This window comes from Cricetulus griseus, chromosome 2 (assembly GCF_003668045.3).
Source record: "Cricetulus griseus strain 17A/GY chromosome 2, alternate assembly CriGri-PICRH-1.0, whole genome shotgun sequence".
Lineage (NCBI taxonomy): Eukaryota > Metazoa > Chordata > Mammalia > Rodentia > Cricetidae > Cricetulus > Cricetulus griseus.
The window spans coordinates 214,389,181-214,406,272 of NC_048595.1; the positions used below are offsets into that span (position 1 = coordinate 214,389,181).

The 17,092-nt window shown below is 38.0% G+C and overlaps 1 protein-coding gene across 7 annotated transcripts in view; it reads left to right on the top strand.

Moving 5' to 3' along the window:
* The window catches only part of LOC100770406 (nucleolar protein 4), a 340,437-nt gene that overhangs the window by 313,764 nt on the left and 9,581 nt on the right, over positions 1 to 17,092 (top strand). For 4 of the 7 annotated variants that reach the window (XM_035440261.1, XM_035440260.1, XM_035440257.1 and 1 more), the window contains one exon: positions 4,588 to 4,768. In XM_035440261.1, the coding sequence (XP_035296152.1) occupies positions 4,588 to 4,768 (181 nt within the window). Of the gene's footprint in view, positions 1 to 3,010; positions 3,025 to 4,587; positions 4,769 to 17,092 lie in introns of all 7 variants that reach the window. The other 3 variants (XM_035440258.1, XM_035440259.1, XM_035440255.1) reach the window with 1 other exon arrangement.

The window sequence follows — 17,092 nt, forward strand, 5'->3', positions numbered from 1 at the left end:
TTCAGTTTTCCCCTTTTCGGCTTGCATACAGACTGCTGCCACGCCGGCCGGCTAGGTCGCTCTGTAAGTAAGGCTCTTCCCTATTAAATACCCTTATACTTCTACTTGGCTCTGTATTGGTAATTTCCCACTATAGGGGAGATATAAGTATATGGAGCACAAGTCTAATTAAAAAAGGAAACAGAAATACTTGTTTATTCTGTTGAATATTTTTATCAAAGGAATGTGTGTGAGAGAAAGAGGGGGAGCATGTGAATTGTAGAGACCATTCCTTGTGGTCATTCAATTGTTGATCCTTATTTTTATGTATTATAAATTTTGAAATATTTTAATAAAAAAGAGGGTTATTTTTCTTGTAGATTAAGTAAATATATTTCATAAAGATATGAAGCTTTATAGCATTTTAATATGTCCCTCTTTTGAAAACAGCCTTCATAAACACTCAGGGTGAACTGGTAGTTATGAAAGTGTTGAGCACTTATTATTAAAATACAAATTATTGGAATATGGTGACAAAGATAAAACCCGACTCCAGGGCATATGTACCTTTTAATGTCATTAAAATCATCTCTCTTTGAAAATGATTATCCCCTAAGATTAAAACATGAATTAACTCTCATTAATCAAACTTTTGTCCAAAAGACACAGCAGAACATATTTTATTGGCAGATTTGTGTGTTTTATTTCTCTAGGTATAGTGGTCTGCCAAAGCACTAATAATGCAAATATGTGTTTGAATACAAATAATCCCTAGAAAGTTGGCATTGATTATTAATGGAATTAATTTTCTGGCTTCCCAGTACAGCTACAGCAGTTCGGGACAGTAGTTAATAAAGAAAGAGTCAACTTTTTAAATTAGTACACTTAATAATACAAATTAACTCCACAATACAAAGAATATATAAGAATACACTGCAGGAATAATATCTCCTCTTTTACATAAGGAGAGGCTTTCCTGTGAGACAATCTTCCTGTCACTTTCGAACAGGACACAAGAGACCACTGCATCTGAGGAGACCTGTCACTTTCCTAAAACTAGAAGCTCAGATTATTTACACTATATGAGTGGTCGGCCTGAAGCTTGCCTTCACAAGGACCCCAATAATAGAAACTACTGTGATGTCCTTTGAGACTTCAATAGATATGTCTTTGCAGAGGGAATATTTTAGAGCTGAGTCATTTCCGTAATGCTTTGATGCAGTCATTTGGTGAGTTCACAGTGAAATAAAACTGTTAATCAAGATGCAGAGAAAGGATGTCAGTTTCCCCACAACTCACAACCTCAGGGAGACTCTAAGAAGTCTTCCCTAAAAACCATACAGATTCCATAGAGACCAGTTTAAGAATATAATACTTTTAGAGGAAATGGGTATATGCATGAAAAGTTAATCTGAGTGTATTTATTACTTGCTTTGCATTTCTATAACAAAATCCCAGAGATAGTTATAAGTTTATATACCTTACATTTTGGGATATGCTATCATTCAATCAAGTATCTATGTTGCTTTGGGCATATGACTGGATTAACTGGGTGGCAAGAGCTGAGAAAATAGGACAAAGCAAAACCATTTACAAAACCATTTACATCCTGAACCATGAAGCAAGAGTAGCAAGGGAAGGGTGCCTGGGATCCCACAATCGAGTGGGAGTTCTGTCCCCAGTGACCTTAGGACCTTCCATTAGTTAAGCATTCCTGAGGATTATACCTGCTCCCAGTAACTTCACCGTGGGAACCAGGCTTATTACTCATGGACCTTTGGGGGAATTCAACAACCAACTTTCATATCACGTAAAAAATCATCTATTGACCTTTGTTGATCTTTAATTAGCTCAAGTTAAGGGGATATATGCCATGTGCCACAACTATATGAAGGAATTGATGTAAACAGGTTGAGTATATGTAGGGTGAGCTGGATGAGACCAGTGTATCAGACTTTAGAGTGTTTGATATTTTTAATATTTGCATAGGACACTGGTTGAATTCCAAATTCTGAAATGAGTTTTAGAAACCCCAAATCTAAAATGGTCAAAGTCCCCACTCACAAAATAATTGGACACTCAGTTTTGAATTTCAAGACAAGTTTTTTTTTTTTTTAATTACAGATGGCATATAGATAGTTCATAAAGAGATGCTGGTACACTCTCACAGGAAATTGTTTCACTGGAGGGACTGATGAATCAAGTATGAGACACAGGAGGAAATGACTTGATTATTGCAATCCCCCTGTCAAATCCAGTTTTTCCCATGATAGCTGTTTGTATGCTACTGATAATAATTTATTGGTGAGTCTTATTTACATCACTGTCATCAGCCAGATTACCTGAGTCCTGATTGTTATGACCTTCACTTCCAACAGCAACAGATTTCCATAAACACCATCTCCAATGTCCCACATTATTTAATCTCACTTACTATGGGTAATATACAAATTTATCTTAAGTACCAAACAAATATAATACTTGCCTATCTACCAAATAGAAGAAAGATATTTAAAAATCACAGTTATCAGAGGTGGGTCTCATGACCCCACATTCTTTTCTACAGACAACCAGAGTCTGAAACCCAACTTCTCTGGGTGCTTTTTCATTGGTAAAAAATTAAAATTAGTGAACCAGAACTGCCAACTAGACAGTCAGGAGAATAGAGCTAGCAGAAGTAGCAGATCCTGGTTCTGTCTTGGTCTTTGCTTGACTTGATGACAGTTTCTCCCAGAAAAATGCCATCCAAAAGTAATATACCCTACAAGGGTTCCATGGTTCAAATGGCAACCTTTGAAGTTGCAATCCAACATTCTAGCTATATACTAATTTGGATCAGCTCATGTTTGCTATAGACAAGTTTCAGAAGCATCAATTTTGTTACTTTTAGAAATAGTCATACTAAGTAAATAAATTACAACAAAATTCAAATTTCATGTCATATAATATTTTCTTTTCCATTTCCCCTCTCTCCTTATTTTTACTTTGAAAGTAAGTCATTGGTATTACTGTACCATTTATATATTAAGAGTAGAACATCATCAAGTTTCATGTTCCCTCTTGGAATCTTATTGGAAATAAGGATGAAAGCTGTAGATCATGTGCCTCTTACCCTTGGCTGAGTGGCACAGCTCATTTGAGATGAATACATAACCCCACCCAAGAATAGAATCATGCCAAGTTTTCATCATATGAAAGAAGAGATATCAATATAATAGAGCTCAGCTGCAGAACAACCTTATTCCCTGTTTCTCGTTTGTATATCCTGGAAAAGATCTGACAATTCCATGGTCTACTTTATGCTAATGTGAAGCCATGTAAAAAACACTCCTGATTATGAAAAATTCACCCCTAAAATTTATTAGAAATATATGTTGAGAAATATTTCTTGTTGGAAATGACAGAAGGCTAGGGATGTGGGTAGGTGGTAAAGATCTTGTCTTGCTCTCAGAAGGTCATTCCCAACACAGAAGTCAGAAGAAATATAAATAATTATAAAGTAGTGAAATTAAACCTTTCATGTCGCATATATTTTAGTCTTTATAAACTCATAGCCAAAGACAAATTCAGTCTATTTTGTTGTTAAAAATATACCATTTATTTCAAAGTAAATTTTTTATTCCCTTACAACTCAACATTTTTCCTTGGGGTAAAGGTAGTTTCATGTTTGATGGTGAATGTGTATGCAAACAAGGACAAAGAACTGAAGGACAGGGTGTTTGCTAAGCCTTTGTCAGGCTCCTGTAATGAAGAAAACTGGCCTAGTGTAGAGGCAGTGCTAAATAAGATAAATAAATAAATAAATAAACCATTGATGTTTTTAAACTATAAAATAAAAATATAAATGGGATGAGAAAATGAAGAAACAGGAATGGAAATAAGGATGAAACAAAAGGTTGGAAGAAGAGAGGAAGTGAACAAACAAAATAAAGATAAAATTTTGTAAAATAATTTTTATCTTTTGCTATAATCACTTTCTGTGTATTTGTAGTCTTTGTTTGTGTCTTAAAGTTGATTTCTACTGAAAGCAGTCTGCTCTCCCAGTCACTTCCCCAGTATGAGGAGAGAAATACTAAGCATAGACCCCAGTCCATGCTCCTACTTCTCTGTATGATATAACCCTGTTCTCCAGTCTGACTCCACAAAGTCCTGGGGACCACCATTGTACCTCACCACCCTGTGTCTTTTACTTCTCAGCCACCTCCCATGCAGAATATACTTTATTACGGCACACTTGTTAAATAAACCGATGTCCTTGGGCTTCATCAGGTTATAGTACATGTGAGGGATTCCCTTTTTCTCTGTCCACTTGTCATTGCTCATTTAGGTGATTTCCATCTCTTGGTATTGTGAAGCTCTCTCTATCATTTTAAATTTAGTTGGAAACTGTCAAGTTTTTCCATCTATAGCCATCCACAATGTTGCCTTGATATTATTATTATTATTATTATTATTATTATTTAGCAAAGATGGAGAAAATATGCACGTGAGCTTAATGTTCACTGTATGGAATTTTCTTATCCAGTGCAATCATGTGGCTGTCATTGAGAGTGTGCTAGATAAAGTAGCACAGAAATGACGCACTGATGGAATGCTGTTTTGTTGCAGGATGAAGCTATTTCTGCCGACAAACAGTGCAAGCCTGAGGCAGCCCAGGCCACCTACTCAACGTCTACTGTTCCAGGCTCACAGGAGGTATTGTACATCAATGGCAATGGTACCTACAGTTACCATAGTTACCGAGGGCTAGGAGGAGGACTGCTAAACCTGAATGACACTTCTAGTAGTGGTGAGTCTTTATAACAGATTGTATTTTGTGTGTTCATTTGGGGATGATATATTTTCTAAACCTGAAAGAAGAAAATGGTTATAATGTTACCAGCGCTAGCCAGTGACAGTCTGGTGAAACCAAGGTTATTTGAAAACACAATGTATGTCTCTCTGCCTGGATGTCTCCCTATATTGTCACAGCTTCTATACGTAGCAGTAACATTATATAATTGAATGATTGCTATTTTATCTTAGACAACAATTTCAAGTAGATGAAGAGCAATTTTTCCCAAGTAGTGATTCATTCTACCTCTGATGTTATAAGGTACAGTTTGTCAACAACGATGCAGTAGCTCAGAGATTTGTGAATTGGAGAATTTGAGGCATTGGGAACTTGATCGAATGTACATGATTTTACTAAAATCATATAGAATGGAACAACAAATCGAAGCCACCATGCCTCCTCAACTAGTAGGTTAAGATCAATAATGCTCTGTCATCAGTGGACGATGTCTAGCAGCTTGTATTTGCTCATGTTTTTGGAATTTCTTGCATTTGAATGTCACAACATCTCTATAAAGAATTGGAGATTCAAATCCTTGATATAGAATCAAGTAGTTCTTGATTAATTGACTACTCTCTAGTGGTGGCCTCCTAGCTGGTGCAGGGGTGTTGCTGGAGTCCTCTTGAAGGCCAGGTCTAGAAATGGTGGGCTGAGTTTGGTCAAGTCCTGCCCAACCCAGCCACATGATGTGGGGCGGAGGTGTTGCTCCAAACTGGAAAGCTATTAGTTATTGATACTACAAAAGGCAAATATGCCAATAATATATCTTTTAAAATTGAAAAGCTAATGTATTTGGCTTCATATTACCCATCTATTTTAAACAGGGAGGTGGAGTGGGGTAAAACAGTTTGTGCAGTGATAGTTAACATTCACAAAACCCCAGGTTCAATTCTCAGTCTTTCCACTTCCATCACAATGCTCCAATTGCTCCCTAAGTCATAGGGGGTGGTAGGAACACCATGCTTGGAGCTGAGTCCTCAACTGGGCCTTTTTCTTTATGTCATTGCAACCATGGGTCTCTTCATTCTTCATTGTTCACTGCAAAGACGTATTTCTCTGATCAAGGCTGGTAGAAATCTTTTTCTGTGGGTACAAATGCTTTGCACTGAGGTGTGATCCCAATGGCTTGACACCTCTGTTATCATTTAAAACATTGTTCTTGATCTCTATTAATGCTCCTCGTTTTAAGGTTGACTATAACAAATTTTAGTTATTTCTATACTGTCTGCAAAAGAAAATGCTAACTTGGATTCCCTTGGTAGTGGAAGTGAAAATAAATAGAAGTGAACAGAACTTCAGTACATAATGACATGTGAAACTAAAATGAACCAAGGTTGTTTTATTCCTACACAACCTCTATTCATACACAACCAGAATCATTTATCTAAATTGTTCTATGGAACAATACAACAAGAAAATATGAGGCCTCTTGTTTTTAATTAAGAGCCTCGAAACATGGATGACCGAGAGGCAGCCGACTGTGCTTCCAGACTTCACAAGTTCTGTCCTTTATTATGATATTTGTCTGACTAAAGAGGCTGTCATTAGAAATACAGAGAGCTCCTAGTGGGAGAAATGTAATGTGTACAAAGACAGAAAAGGAAGAAAACTCATAGGATTTCAAAGGGGTGTTGCTGTAACTGTTGCTGTTTTGCGAAGAGACCAACCAGATGTTTACCATAGAATTCTAACAGAAAAGCTTTTCTTACCTTTCAACTGATTCTCAAAAGAGAAAGCAAAGTCATCTTTCAAATCAAAACAAAGAAAAATAAGAGTCAAGTCTGGCCAGATTGTGTAACCAATGAATTTTCTTTTGTGTTCTTTTAACTGCTGTTAGAAAAAAATTAGCATCATCTTACTCTCCTGCTGTAAATCAAGCCTCCTGAATTTCTGTCACCTGATTTTTCCTCTCTAAGTCAATACTTATTAGAAAACTCCTTTAGAAAACTCCTGGATTTTCCCTGTGAAGTATATAGCACAGTGAATATGCACACACAACCTACTATGATTTGAAACACTTTGAAAATGAGATGTGGCTTTGGATCAAGCATAACAGCAATTAAACAGCTAAAAAAATACTAAAAAATAATCTTGGCAAACATCCTGCTTACACTGACATTAAAGAGAATTGCTCCAGTGACTTTGCCACCCATTGATGGTGGTGGCCAAGGGAATGATTAACTCTGTCTTATAAAGGGCCTCAGAATAGCTTTTCATTCTCTAAGAAAATTTAGAATTCTTTTAACACTGGTATTGTATACTCCTGTCTTTGTTTTGTTCCGTTTTGTTTCAAGTACAGAAAGACTGATAAGTTGATTGGGTATACTATTTCACTTCTCCTGGGACTCTCTCCATAAAGTCCATAAATATAAGCTATTCTGACTTACAAAAGACCCCAGCTTCAGTACCCAGCACCGACATCAGGCAGCTCACAACCACCTGTCATTTTCAGCTCCAGGAGACCCAGTGCACTCTTCCAGAGTCTGGGGAAATACTCCCTGCAACAGAAATAATGAAATAATATATGTTTTTAAGACAGTGTCTTTGTCTTGTTTAAATGTCAAAACACTTTGAGTCCTACTTTATTCTACTGCTTAGTTCATTGGATGCTTTTGTTTCATTTCCCCCTAAATAGGTGTGTACTCTGAAAAAGCAGTCTATCTTTTCCATGATTACATTCCTTTGAGTAAAGTCAGTTACATATTAATTACCTAATCATTGGCTTAATTTGAATTAATATTATTAAATGGATGCTGATTTCCAAATTAAAGAGGTAGATAGACCATCAGTTATGTATTTTGGATACTAGCAGTGAGTGATTTATATGATAGAAAAGCAAAGAATGCTGGAGATGCAAGTCTGTGGTTGTTCATGCACTTACCATACCTGATTCCCTGGGTTTTATTCAGCACAAAAACAGCAAAAAGCAAAAGAATGAGTAAGAAAGCAAAACAGAAGGGAGGAAGATTCCAGCTGATTCTTCAATGTGCAGGTCTACAGTGATTTTAGTAGAGTTTTATAAGCTCCTGTTTTGTTTTGAATATAATAGTAATTGGGAAATCGGGCTTACACTGGAGACTTCATTACAAGAAAAGAGTCTGTCTCTGGCCATTGCCAGAGTGCCCTTCAAATCTTTTGCTAGCCAGCCCACCATTTGTTTAGAGCTGGCAACAGCCTGCACCCAACAATCCAAAATTTCAAATTGGAGTATTATCAAAATGACAGCAGTTACAATTTGTATAAAGAATGTATTCAAATTAACTAAATGAAAGGAGCAAGAAGCAGCCAGCCATCCTGTCATTATCCTTTCCATTGACATGGGACATTCTGTCAGGAAGCTCACATCATACCATCTACAGAAGGCTATTGTGGCTCACTGCAGTTTCCATTGGACCCCATAAGTCTAAATTATATGCAAAAGCCATCATTTATTTTTGACTGTTTCCTCTCCACACACTCTGTGGGGAGCAGACTTTTCAAACTGTTCTTCAACTCTGATATAAAGTAAGCTGATATACAGACCAAAATCTAACAAGGCCAAGTTGTGGTAATAATGAGTCTTAATAATTAACATTTGTATGGTTATTTTTAGTCTGCCTAATCTCTACATCAATTAACTTCCTTGATTTTTCATGACATGAATATATATGGGATTTCTACTTTAAACGTGCATTTGATCAAAGTCTGTCACTGAGTCTCAGACAGGTACACTTGGTCATAGGCCTACCTAGAGGTTATTGCAGTAGTCACGCGGGACTTTCTTATGCATTCCCTTTCTTATGCATACCTTTCAAGTCTAGCACCTTAACCCTTCAGCCATTACAGGGTTCTTATGGGAAATACTCAAAGGAGCCCTTCCATTCATCTACCCCTTTCACACCTCGCTTACAGTTTTCCTTCACTCCACTAAAGCAAGCTCTCCTCTACCATGTTATAGCAGTTGATAGGTTAAGTTGTCACTAACTGCACCAATTGTCAGATGTAAGATGATTTTACTCTTTATTTTTCTGAATTGCATGGGCATATTTGAATACCTTGATGATTAGAGTTTTGAAACGCCCATGGTCTTGACACCTAGGACAGAACATTCTCACCAATTTGTGTCCTCAGCATTCTCAGCTTCCTGCCTCACAAGCATTTGCTTTACTTTCCGCTCACTTCATGAATGCTTCAATTTCCCTTCCCTCCTCCTCCCTTTGTCCCTGTAAGTATCTTGTTCTGCACACTGCTGAAGGCAAAGATCATGAGCTGTTACCTTTTTTTTTTTTTTCTGCAAACATCTGTATCCTCATCCTTCCCTCTGAGCTTCAGATTTTATACCTAAGTTTTAGCCAGACAGTTATGGTCTAGCCATCCCAAGAGACCTTAAGTTAAGAATGCAAAAATGATTTCTTCCTCTTCACATGTTCCATAAGGGGAACCATCTGAGGACCCAGAATTCAAATGCCCAAAAATATGGGGACATCTCATTCAAACAACCATAGGTTCTATCTACCTTTTATTTGAGTTAGATTTCTCACACTGGCTTACAACTTAACAAATAGCAAGTAGGCTATTTGTGGCCAGTAAACCCCAAGGATTTAACTATACATGCTATTTAAGGGGCGAAGTTACATAGGCACTCTATCACACCTGGTGTTTTCCAGCTGAGTTTTGGGGCACTAACTCAGAGCCTAATGCTATAAGGCAAGCATTTTACTGTGAAGATATCTTCTTAATGTCTGGCTTCCTTTTCGTAATACCCTGAAGAGCACAATATGATGGAGGAGAAACATTTCATTTTGAATATTTCACAGAAAAATTTTGGAATGCATCAATTCTGCCTTAAAATATGCTTGGCTGTTAAACCTATGATTCAGGAAAAATGATTACTGTATCCATCCATGGACCTAGGAGGTCCTGACTAAGAAATCTTGATGGTTTGCCAGTCACATGTAACAAAGTAATGCTGGTGCATGGTGAGGGGCCTTCACAACTTGCTAACATCAGTTAAATGCTCAGGCTATGTAAGAATTCCATGAAATCTGTTGCCAAAAGCTCTAGAGATAATGATTTTACAGGGTAGTGTCTGAAAGTGATTCACAGATGCTACATAATCCTCTACAGTGAACTGGTTTGTCCTTTACAAAATGGTTCGTGATAACACACTGTGTGAAAAGGGTCATTTGTGTGATCAAATTAGAATCCTTGTAATTGGGAGTCTGCAGTTATTACAATTCTGTAGACTTCTTGTTGAAAGGCAATGAGTTGTCAAAGCAGAGTAAAATTGTATTTCATTTTTTTTAAGCAGGAGAGATAGTTCAGTGAGGAAAGCATATGCTGCATAAGTATGAAGATCTGAATTAGAAGACCCAACCTCCATATAAAAAGCCAGGGGCGTGTAGGCAAAGGGAAACCGAGGCAAGGGGATTCCTGGAGCTAGTGGCTCAGCTAGTCAGAAACAGTGAGCTCCAGGTTCAGTGAGAGACCCTGTCTTAAAAAATGGAGGTAAAGAATGACAAAGAAATATATTTAAGGTCAACCTCTTGCCTCTATTTAAGGTCAACCTCTTGCCTCTATTTAAGGTCAACCTCTTGCCTCTGATGCATGACAATACATGTGGACACATACCTGCATACATACAAACAAAACCAATTTATTACAGTAAGGTTTTTTCCACTTATAGATTCAACTTGTTGCACTTGTATCTACTTATATCTACAAATATATATTTGTGGTGTGTGTATGTGTGTGTGTGGAACCTCAGCACTAGGAAAGAGTACAGATAGGAGGATCCAGGAAACTTATGGGCCTACTGTTCTAGCCAAATCCATGAACATTTTGATTATTTAAATATCTTGTGTCAAAAAATATGACACAACGAAAAACACCAGAAGATAATGTTACATATATAAGTATGCACAAATATATACAATTACATATATACACCTGCATACATGCACACCAATATCCACACTAGCAAATGCACACACTCCATACATATAAATCTTTTAATTTTTTTGTTTTTATTTTGAGACAGGGTTTCTCTGTGGCTTTGGAGGCTGTCCTGGAAGTAGCTCTTATAGACCAAACTGGTCTAGAACTCACAGAGATCTGCCTGCCTCTGTCTCTCCCAAGTGCTGGGATTAAAGGCATCTACATCCAGTGCCAGCCACATAGCTTTTTTTTTAGATCTGGCACAGGGGAAGTGTTAGGGAATCCACAGGGATGACACCAACTAAGAATCCAAGCAGTGGTGAAGAGGATGCCACTGATGCCCTTCACTTATAATGAGATCGATGTGTACCTTGATTACCATTCCTAGAGCCTTCATCCAGTCGCTGTTCGAAGAAGAAGCAGGCACTCACAGCTAAGCACTGAACCATACTCCTGGAATCCAGTTGTGGAGAGGGAGGAAGGATGAGCAAAAGAGCCAAGACGGTGCTGCAGAAACCCACAGAAACAGTTGACCTGACCTAGTGAGAGCATGGAGACCCTAGTCATAAAGCTGGGGAAACAGCATTGGACTGAACCAAGCCCTCTAGATGTGGGTGCCAGCTAGGAGGCCAAGACAGTCTATGGGACCTCTAACAGTGGAGCCAGTCTTTAACCCTAGAGCACAAATGGACTTTGGGATCCCATTCCCTATGGAGGGATACTATTGCAGTCCAGATACATCAAGGAGGGCCTAGGTAGGCCCTCCCCCAAAATGATATGACAGACTTTGAAGGTCCCTGGTAGAGGGCCTCACTAGCCCTGGGGATGAGTTGGGGGATGGGTTAAGGGTGTTGGAGGGGAACTTGGGAGGATGTGGGAGGGTGAGGGAATGAGGGGATGGATATGTAAATATGAGTAGTAATTAAAGACTTTAAATAAAAAATGAAAGCAAAAAAAGAATAGTTGGCACAAAGTAAAGAAAAAGAAAAAAGAAAAAGAATCTGTGGTTCTAGCTCAAGTTGCTAGACTTTTAAATAACTTTCATGCATCTGGGAGTTCTGTGTAAAGTTAATTCCTACTAATTAGTGACTTGGAGTGGAGTGAATTCCTACTGTAACTTGGGTGTTTAAAAACCTTTTACATAAACTTGAATTACTTCAAAATTAGAAAACTAAAAACAAAAAAAATAGGAAAATTCAGTTGTGGCAGAATGTGATGTGATGTTTAGGTGAAGTAAGTCGGAACTCAGTATTTGAAACCTAACCACACTCTTGACACTTCATTTCATTCTCTTTCTGGCTTTCCCATGTGGAGCAAACAATCACCTAGAATTCAACTGAAGCCATTAATTATTTAGATGCTTTTGTATTGCAACACCTAGAGATTTGGAGTGATGATGCTTATGTATAAATTTTAATGACTGAATACGATGCTAGTAATTTGTTTTAAAAAATCAAAGAAATAATATGAATTATCTTCAGAATCCATGAAGCATCTTTCTAATTAGTACTGGGCTTTCACTGGGGTCAGAGACCCTCAGAGATGGGCTTTGAAATAGGAGGTGAGTGCCCTGAGCTTTCCCTGACTATCCAGCATGTGTAATTGGCTTTACAGTTCAACCCTGAGCAGGCTCTTCCCAGGGCTCCTTCCTCAAAGTCAGGTCTTTCCTACTGCACAGTAAAATGGATTTTTATGTGCTCCAAATGTCCTCTTGAGAATCCCATACTGTGCACTGCAAGAGAGGAATGGGCTTAGTGCTCTGTGGCTGCTTTCTTGAACCTGCTGATAAACTGCACATGGGCTCTTGAGGTGCCATGAGATCACTAAGCTTGGTATGGGCTGTTTTCCTTGCACAGTGCCCTTTGAATGTTGACATGTCCTCTGGGGATCTGTTTGTACAATCCAGTTCAATTTCCCCACTCTCTCTAGCTTCTGGCTTCTCAAAGAAGTCCCCGGGTAGGGGAAAAGTTCAGCATGCTTTGTTGTTAAGGGGTCAGTACCATTACCATCTATTGGGAGCTTGAATGAACTGTCCATCACATCCTCCACTCCTAGCTTGGATACTGGTGGACCTCCTATAGCAGGCATCAGGCCACTAACTTCCCCCACTAGGGATCTTTGTCTGCTTGAATCACCCCATGATAGCTGAATAAGAGGGCCTTACCTTTGTTCTTATGCTAAAACTTTCAGTTACTGTGCTGGTATTCTTTTTGGTTATTTCAAGTAATATGGTAATTTTTAATGACATTGGTTCTTGACTGACATACAGATGTTTATCCTGAAAATTCGCCTTTTATCTATGCAGAGTGACAAGAATTTGTGAAAACATATACCTGTCTGTATGCTTTCATACTTGTGTGAGCCACACACACAAACTCAAAACTGATCACAAAATTAAATGTGTGATAAACTGGATGGATGATACAATGGTAAATAACCCTTGTTGCTTTTGTAGAGGATCTAGGTTCCATTGCTAGCACACAGATGATGACTCACAGCCATGTGGAATCCCAGTTCCAGGGGATGCAATGCCATCTTCTGACCTCCACAGGCACCAGATAGTCACATGAATACATTACATACATGCAGGCAAAACAGTCATACAACTAATTAAAATAAATGAAATTTTATAAAATTTCTAGCAGTATATTATGCTGTATTGTCCTTTGTTTATTATATATATATATATATATATATATATATATATATTATAGAGAGAGAATATAAAAATTTATAGAATCCTATGACTACATTATACTATATAAAATGATTACAAGGATGATTATAGATTAAAAAATCTTGTTTCAAAAATCATATTCATGAACAGAGTTTGTTCAAAGGGATGAGGAAGCTTATTCTATTTTTATGTTCAAGGCAGACATGTTTTATTCTTTTATAATAATCTCCTCCTCTGTGACCTACATCTTTTCCAATGCTCTGACCCACTATGATCTGCTACCATGATTATTCTATTTCTTTTAAAATATTAATTGGCCTTCTCAGCCATTTAATAACAAAGGTGAAAAGCTGGGGAATGGGCAATAACTTTAATGGAAATCTATAAACTGTCTTCAGTCATACAAAGGGAAAGGCTTTGTATGGGTCCATAAAAACAATTCTGCTTCACTTTCAAATCTCTTGATGTTTGATGAAGGAAAGAGAGTATTTGATAAGCAATCAGAGAGAGAAGGCAAGCATACATGCTCTAGCTCCAAAAATCTCTACTTAAGTTTTTATGTGTCTTAAATCTTTATACTTTACTTCCAACGCTATATTAACAAATGGGATAAAAAGCTGCTCAGGGCTGAGAGATGACTAAGTGTGTGGTGCATCTGAGGTCCCAGCACTCCTTCTGCAATATGGAGACAGGATCACCCCAGGAAGCTGATGGGACAGCTACCCTGGCATACATAATGTGAATAAGAGACCCTGTCTCAAGGTAGACAGCAAGTGCCCACACCCAGTGCTGTCCTCTGAACTCCATACAAGCTTCCACCACAAACCCACACAAAATGAGAAGCCTCTTGGGCATGAATATCGTATTGTGCATGAGTCCTGCTTCTTTCAACTTTTCTAAAATTGTAGATAGAAGATGAATGTTCTTATTGAGTGTGCAGGAAAGCCAGGCTGGCTGACCTTCATTTCAGTGTGATGACTTGCTAAATGACAGTCTATGCACTAGATGCTTGTGTTTTTTTTTCTTTCCTTTCACAAAGTTAATGTCTGTTTTCCTCTCCTTATCTTGAAATTATTTGAATTTGAAAACAACAACAACAACAAAATGTTCCAGAAGTAGTACCCTGTTTGACCTCCACTTCCAAGGCAACCAGAGTTACGGTGACCGTGGACACACATCCTGTGTGTCAGCTCAGCATCATCTTAAAATATGATTTCCTAATGCTTTCTAAGTCTTCCTTGACAAAAAGTAAAATATAGAATAATTTGTGAAGGTTGTAGAAATAGATGGGTCACACTGAAGAATTCTGAGTTACTTTGTCCTACACATTTATAACATGAATATAAACCTATGGGATCCTATAAATATATTGCACTATATAAAATGACGTACATGACTGTCACCTCCTTATGGTGCATTTTGACAATGATTTAAATTACCTGAATAAAAATGGTGTGTCATATGTAACTATACATTATTAATAGTTATATGAATATTGGAAAAATGATAAAAGAAAAATGCCTGTAATTTTGTGTTTTAAAAGAGCCAATAAGGCTGGGTATATGCCTTGGTCCCTATAAGTGCATATTGCTGTCATGGAGGACTGATAGTCAGTTATCAATACCCACATCATATGGTTCACAACTAACTGTAACTCCAGTGTTAGGGAATCACTTCTTTTCTGAACTCCACAAGAACCTTCACTTTCATAGAAACACCCCCATGAATACGTGTACAAATAAAAATTAAACCATAGCGAATCAGCAAGTGATTCAAATATAAAGCACTACCCTGCCTTAAGGGATCTTCGTTAAAAATACTTCCAACATAGTAATGATCAAAGTAGAATTCCATGTTGAACTTTTAATATTACTCTAAAATTTTAATGTAGTTATTAATTATCAATTTGATTGTCAATTGCTAATAATTTCAAATTTAGAGGGAGTATATCCTCAATAATTGACATGTTTCTTGCCTCATTATTATCCAGTGATTCATAATAGTTATAGCTTGCCTAAGATTTAAGACACTGTAAAACCATCAAATCTAATCACTATGGAATATATGTGTGGGTTTAGGATATAGGAATTTAAATTTATTCATATTGTCATTATGCATACAGAAACACTACTTCTTTCACATCTTATTTTATAACAAATTAGATAATTATCTCAAAACTTTAAATGTAACTGAGACTCCTGGCCTTTTAGAGAACTCTTTAATAAAACTTTTAAAAGTGATTTTAATTTAAATTAAAAACAATCTTGTTTTACATACCAATCCCAGTTCCCTCTCACTCCTGCCTCCCATTCCCCCTACCATCTCACCATCCCAACCTCCATCTACTCCTCAGGGAGGGTGAGTCCTCCGATGGGGTTCATCAAAGTCTGTCACATCATTTGGGGCAGGACCTAGGCCCTCCCCCATGTATTTAGGCTGAGAGAGTATCCATCCATAGGGAATGGGCTCCCAAAGCCCATTCGTGCAGGAGGGATAAATACTGTTTCTACTGTCAGAGGCCCCATAGAGTGACCAAGTCCCTCCCTGCCTCAACTGGCACACATGCTCATAGGACCTGGTTCGGTCTTATGCAGGTTCCCCAGTTGTCACTCTGGAGTTCCTGAGCTCCCGCTTGCTCAGGTCAGCTGTTTCCCTAGCATGGTCTCAACCCCTTTGCTCATCACTCTTCCCTTTCTCAACAACTGGATTCCAAGACTTGGGCTCAGTGCTTGTCTGTGAATCTCTGCTTCTGCTCCCATCAGCTACTAGATGAAGACTCTATGATGGCATTTAAGGTAGTCATCAATCTCATTATAGGTGAAGGGCATTTAAGGTAGCCTCTCTACTGTTGCTTAGATTCTTAGTTGGAGTCATCCTTGTGGATTCCTGGAAATTTCCCTAGTGCCAGGTTTCTCCTTAAGCCCATAACAGCTCCCTCTATTAAGGTATCTCTTTCCTTGCTCTCCTCTGTTCTTCCCCAAACTCGACCTTCCTGATCCCTCATGTTATCCCTGACCAAGTGGAAGCTCATGGACTCCAGAGTGACAGCTGGGGAACCTGCATAAGACCGAACCAGGTCCCATGAGCATGTGTGCCAGTTGAGGGGGGCACTTGGGCAGTATAAGGGGCCTTTGACAGTGGAAACAGTATTTATCCCTCCTGCATGAATGGGCTTTGGGAGCCCATTCCCTATGGAGGAATACTCCCTCAGCCTAGATACATGGGGGAGGGCCTAGATCCTGCCCCAAATGATGTGACAGACTTTGATGATGCCCCATGGGAAGCCTCAGCTTCCCTGAGAAGTGGATGGAGGGGTAGATGATGAGATAGTAGGGGGAATGGGAGGACAGGAGGGAGAGGGGACTGGGATTAGTATGTAAAATAAGACTGTTTTAATTTAAATAACTTTTCTTAAAAAACAGGGTAAGTTTAGACACAAACTAAAATGAGGTACAAATGGATTAAGACTATGGAAAAAATGTCGAAATGTCAGTTAAGAGTGTTTACTACTCTTTCAGATGACCTCATTTTCATCCACATTTATTCTTAAAAGCAGTATATTTAAATATCTAATTTAATATATAGTATATTATATAAATTCTTAGTAACAAGGTCTCACTATGCAGCTCAAGTTGGCTTTAATTTTGTCACCCTTTTATTTCAAGCTCTAGATTGCTCTGATTACA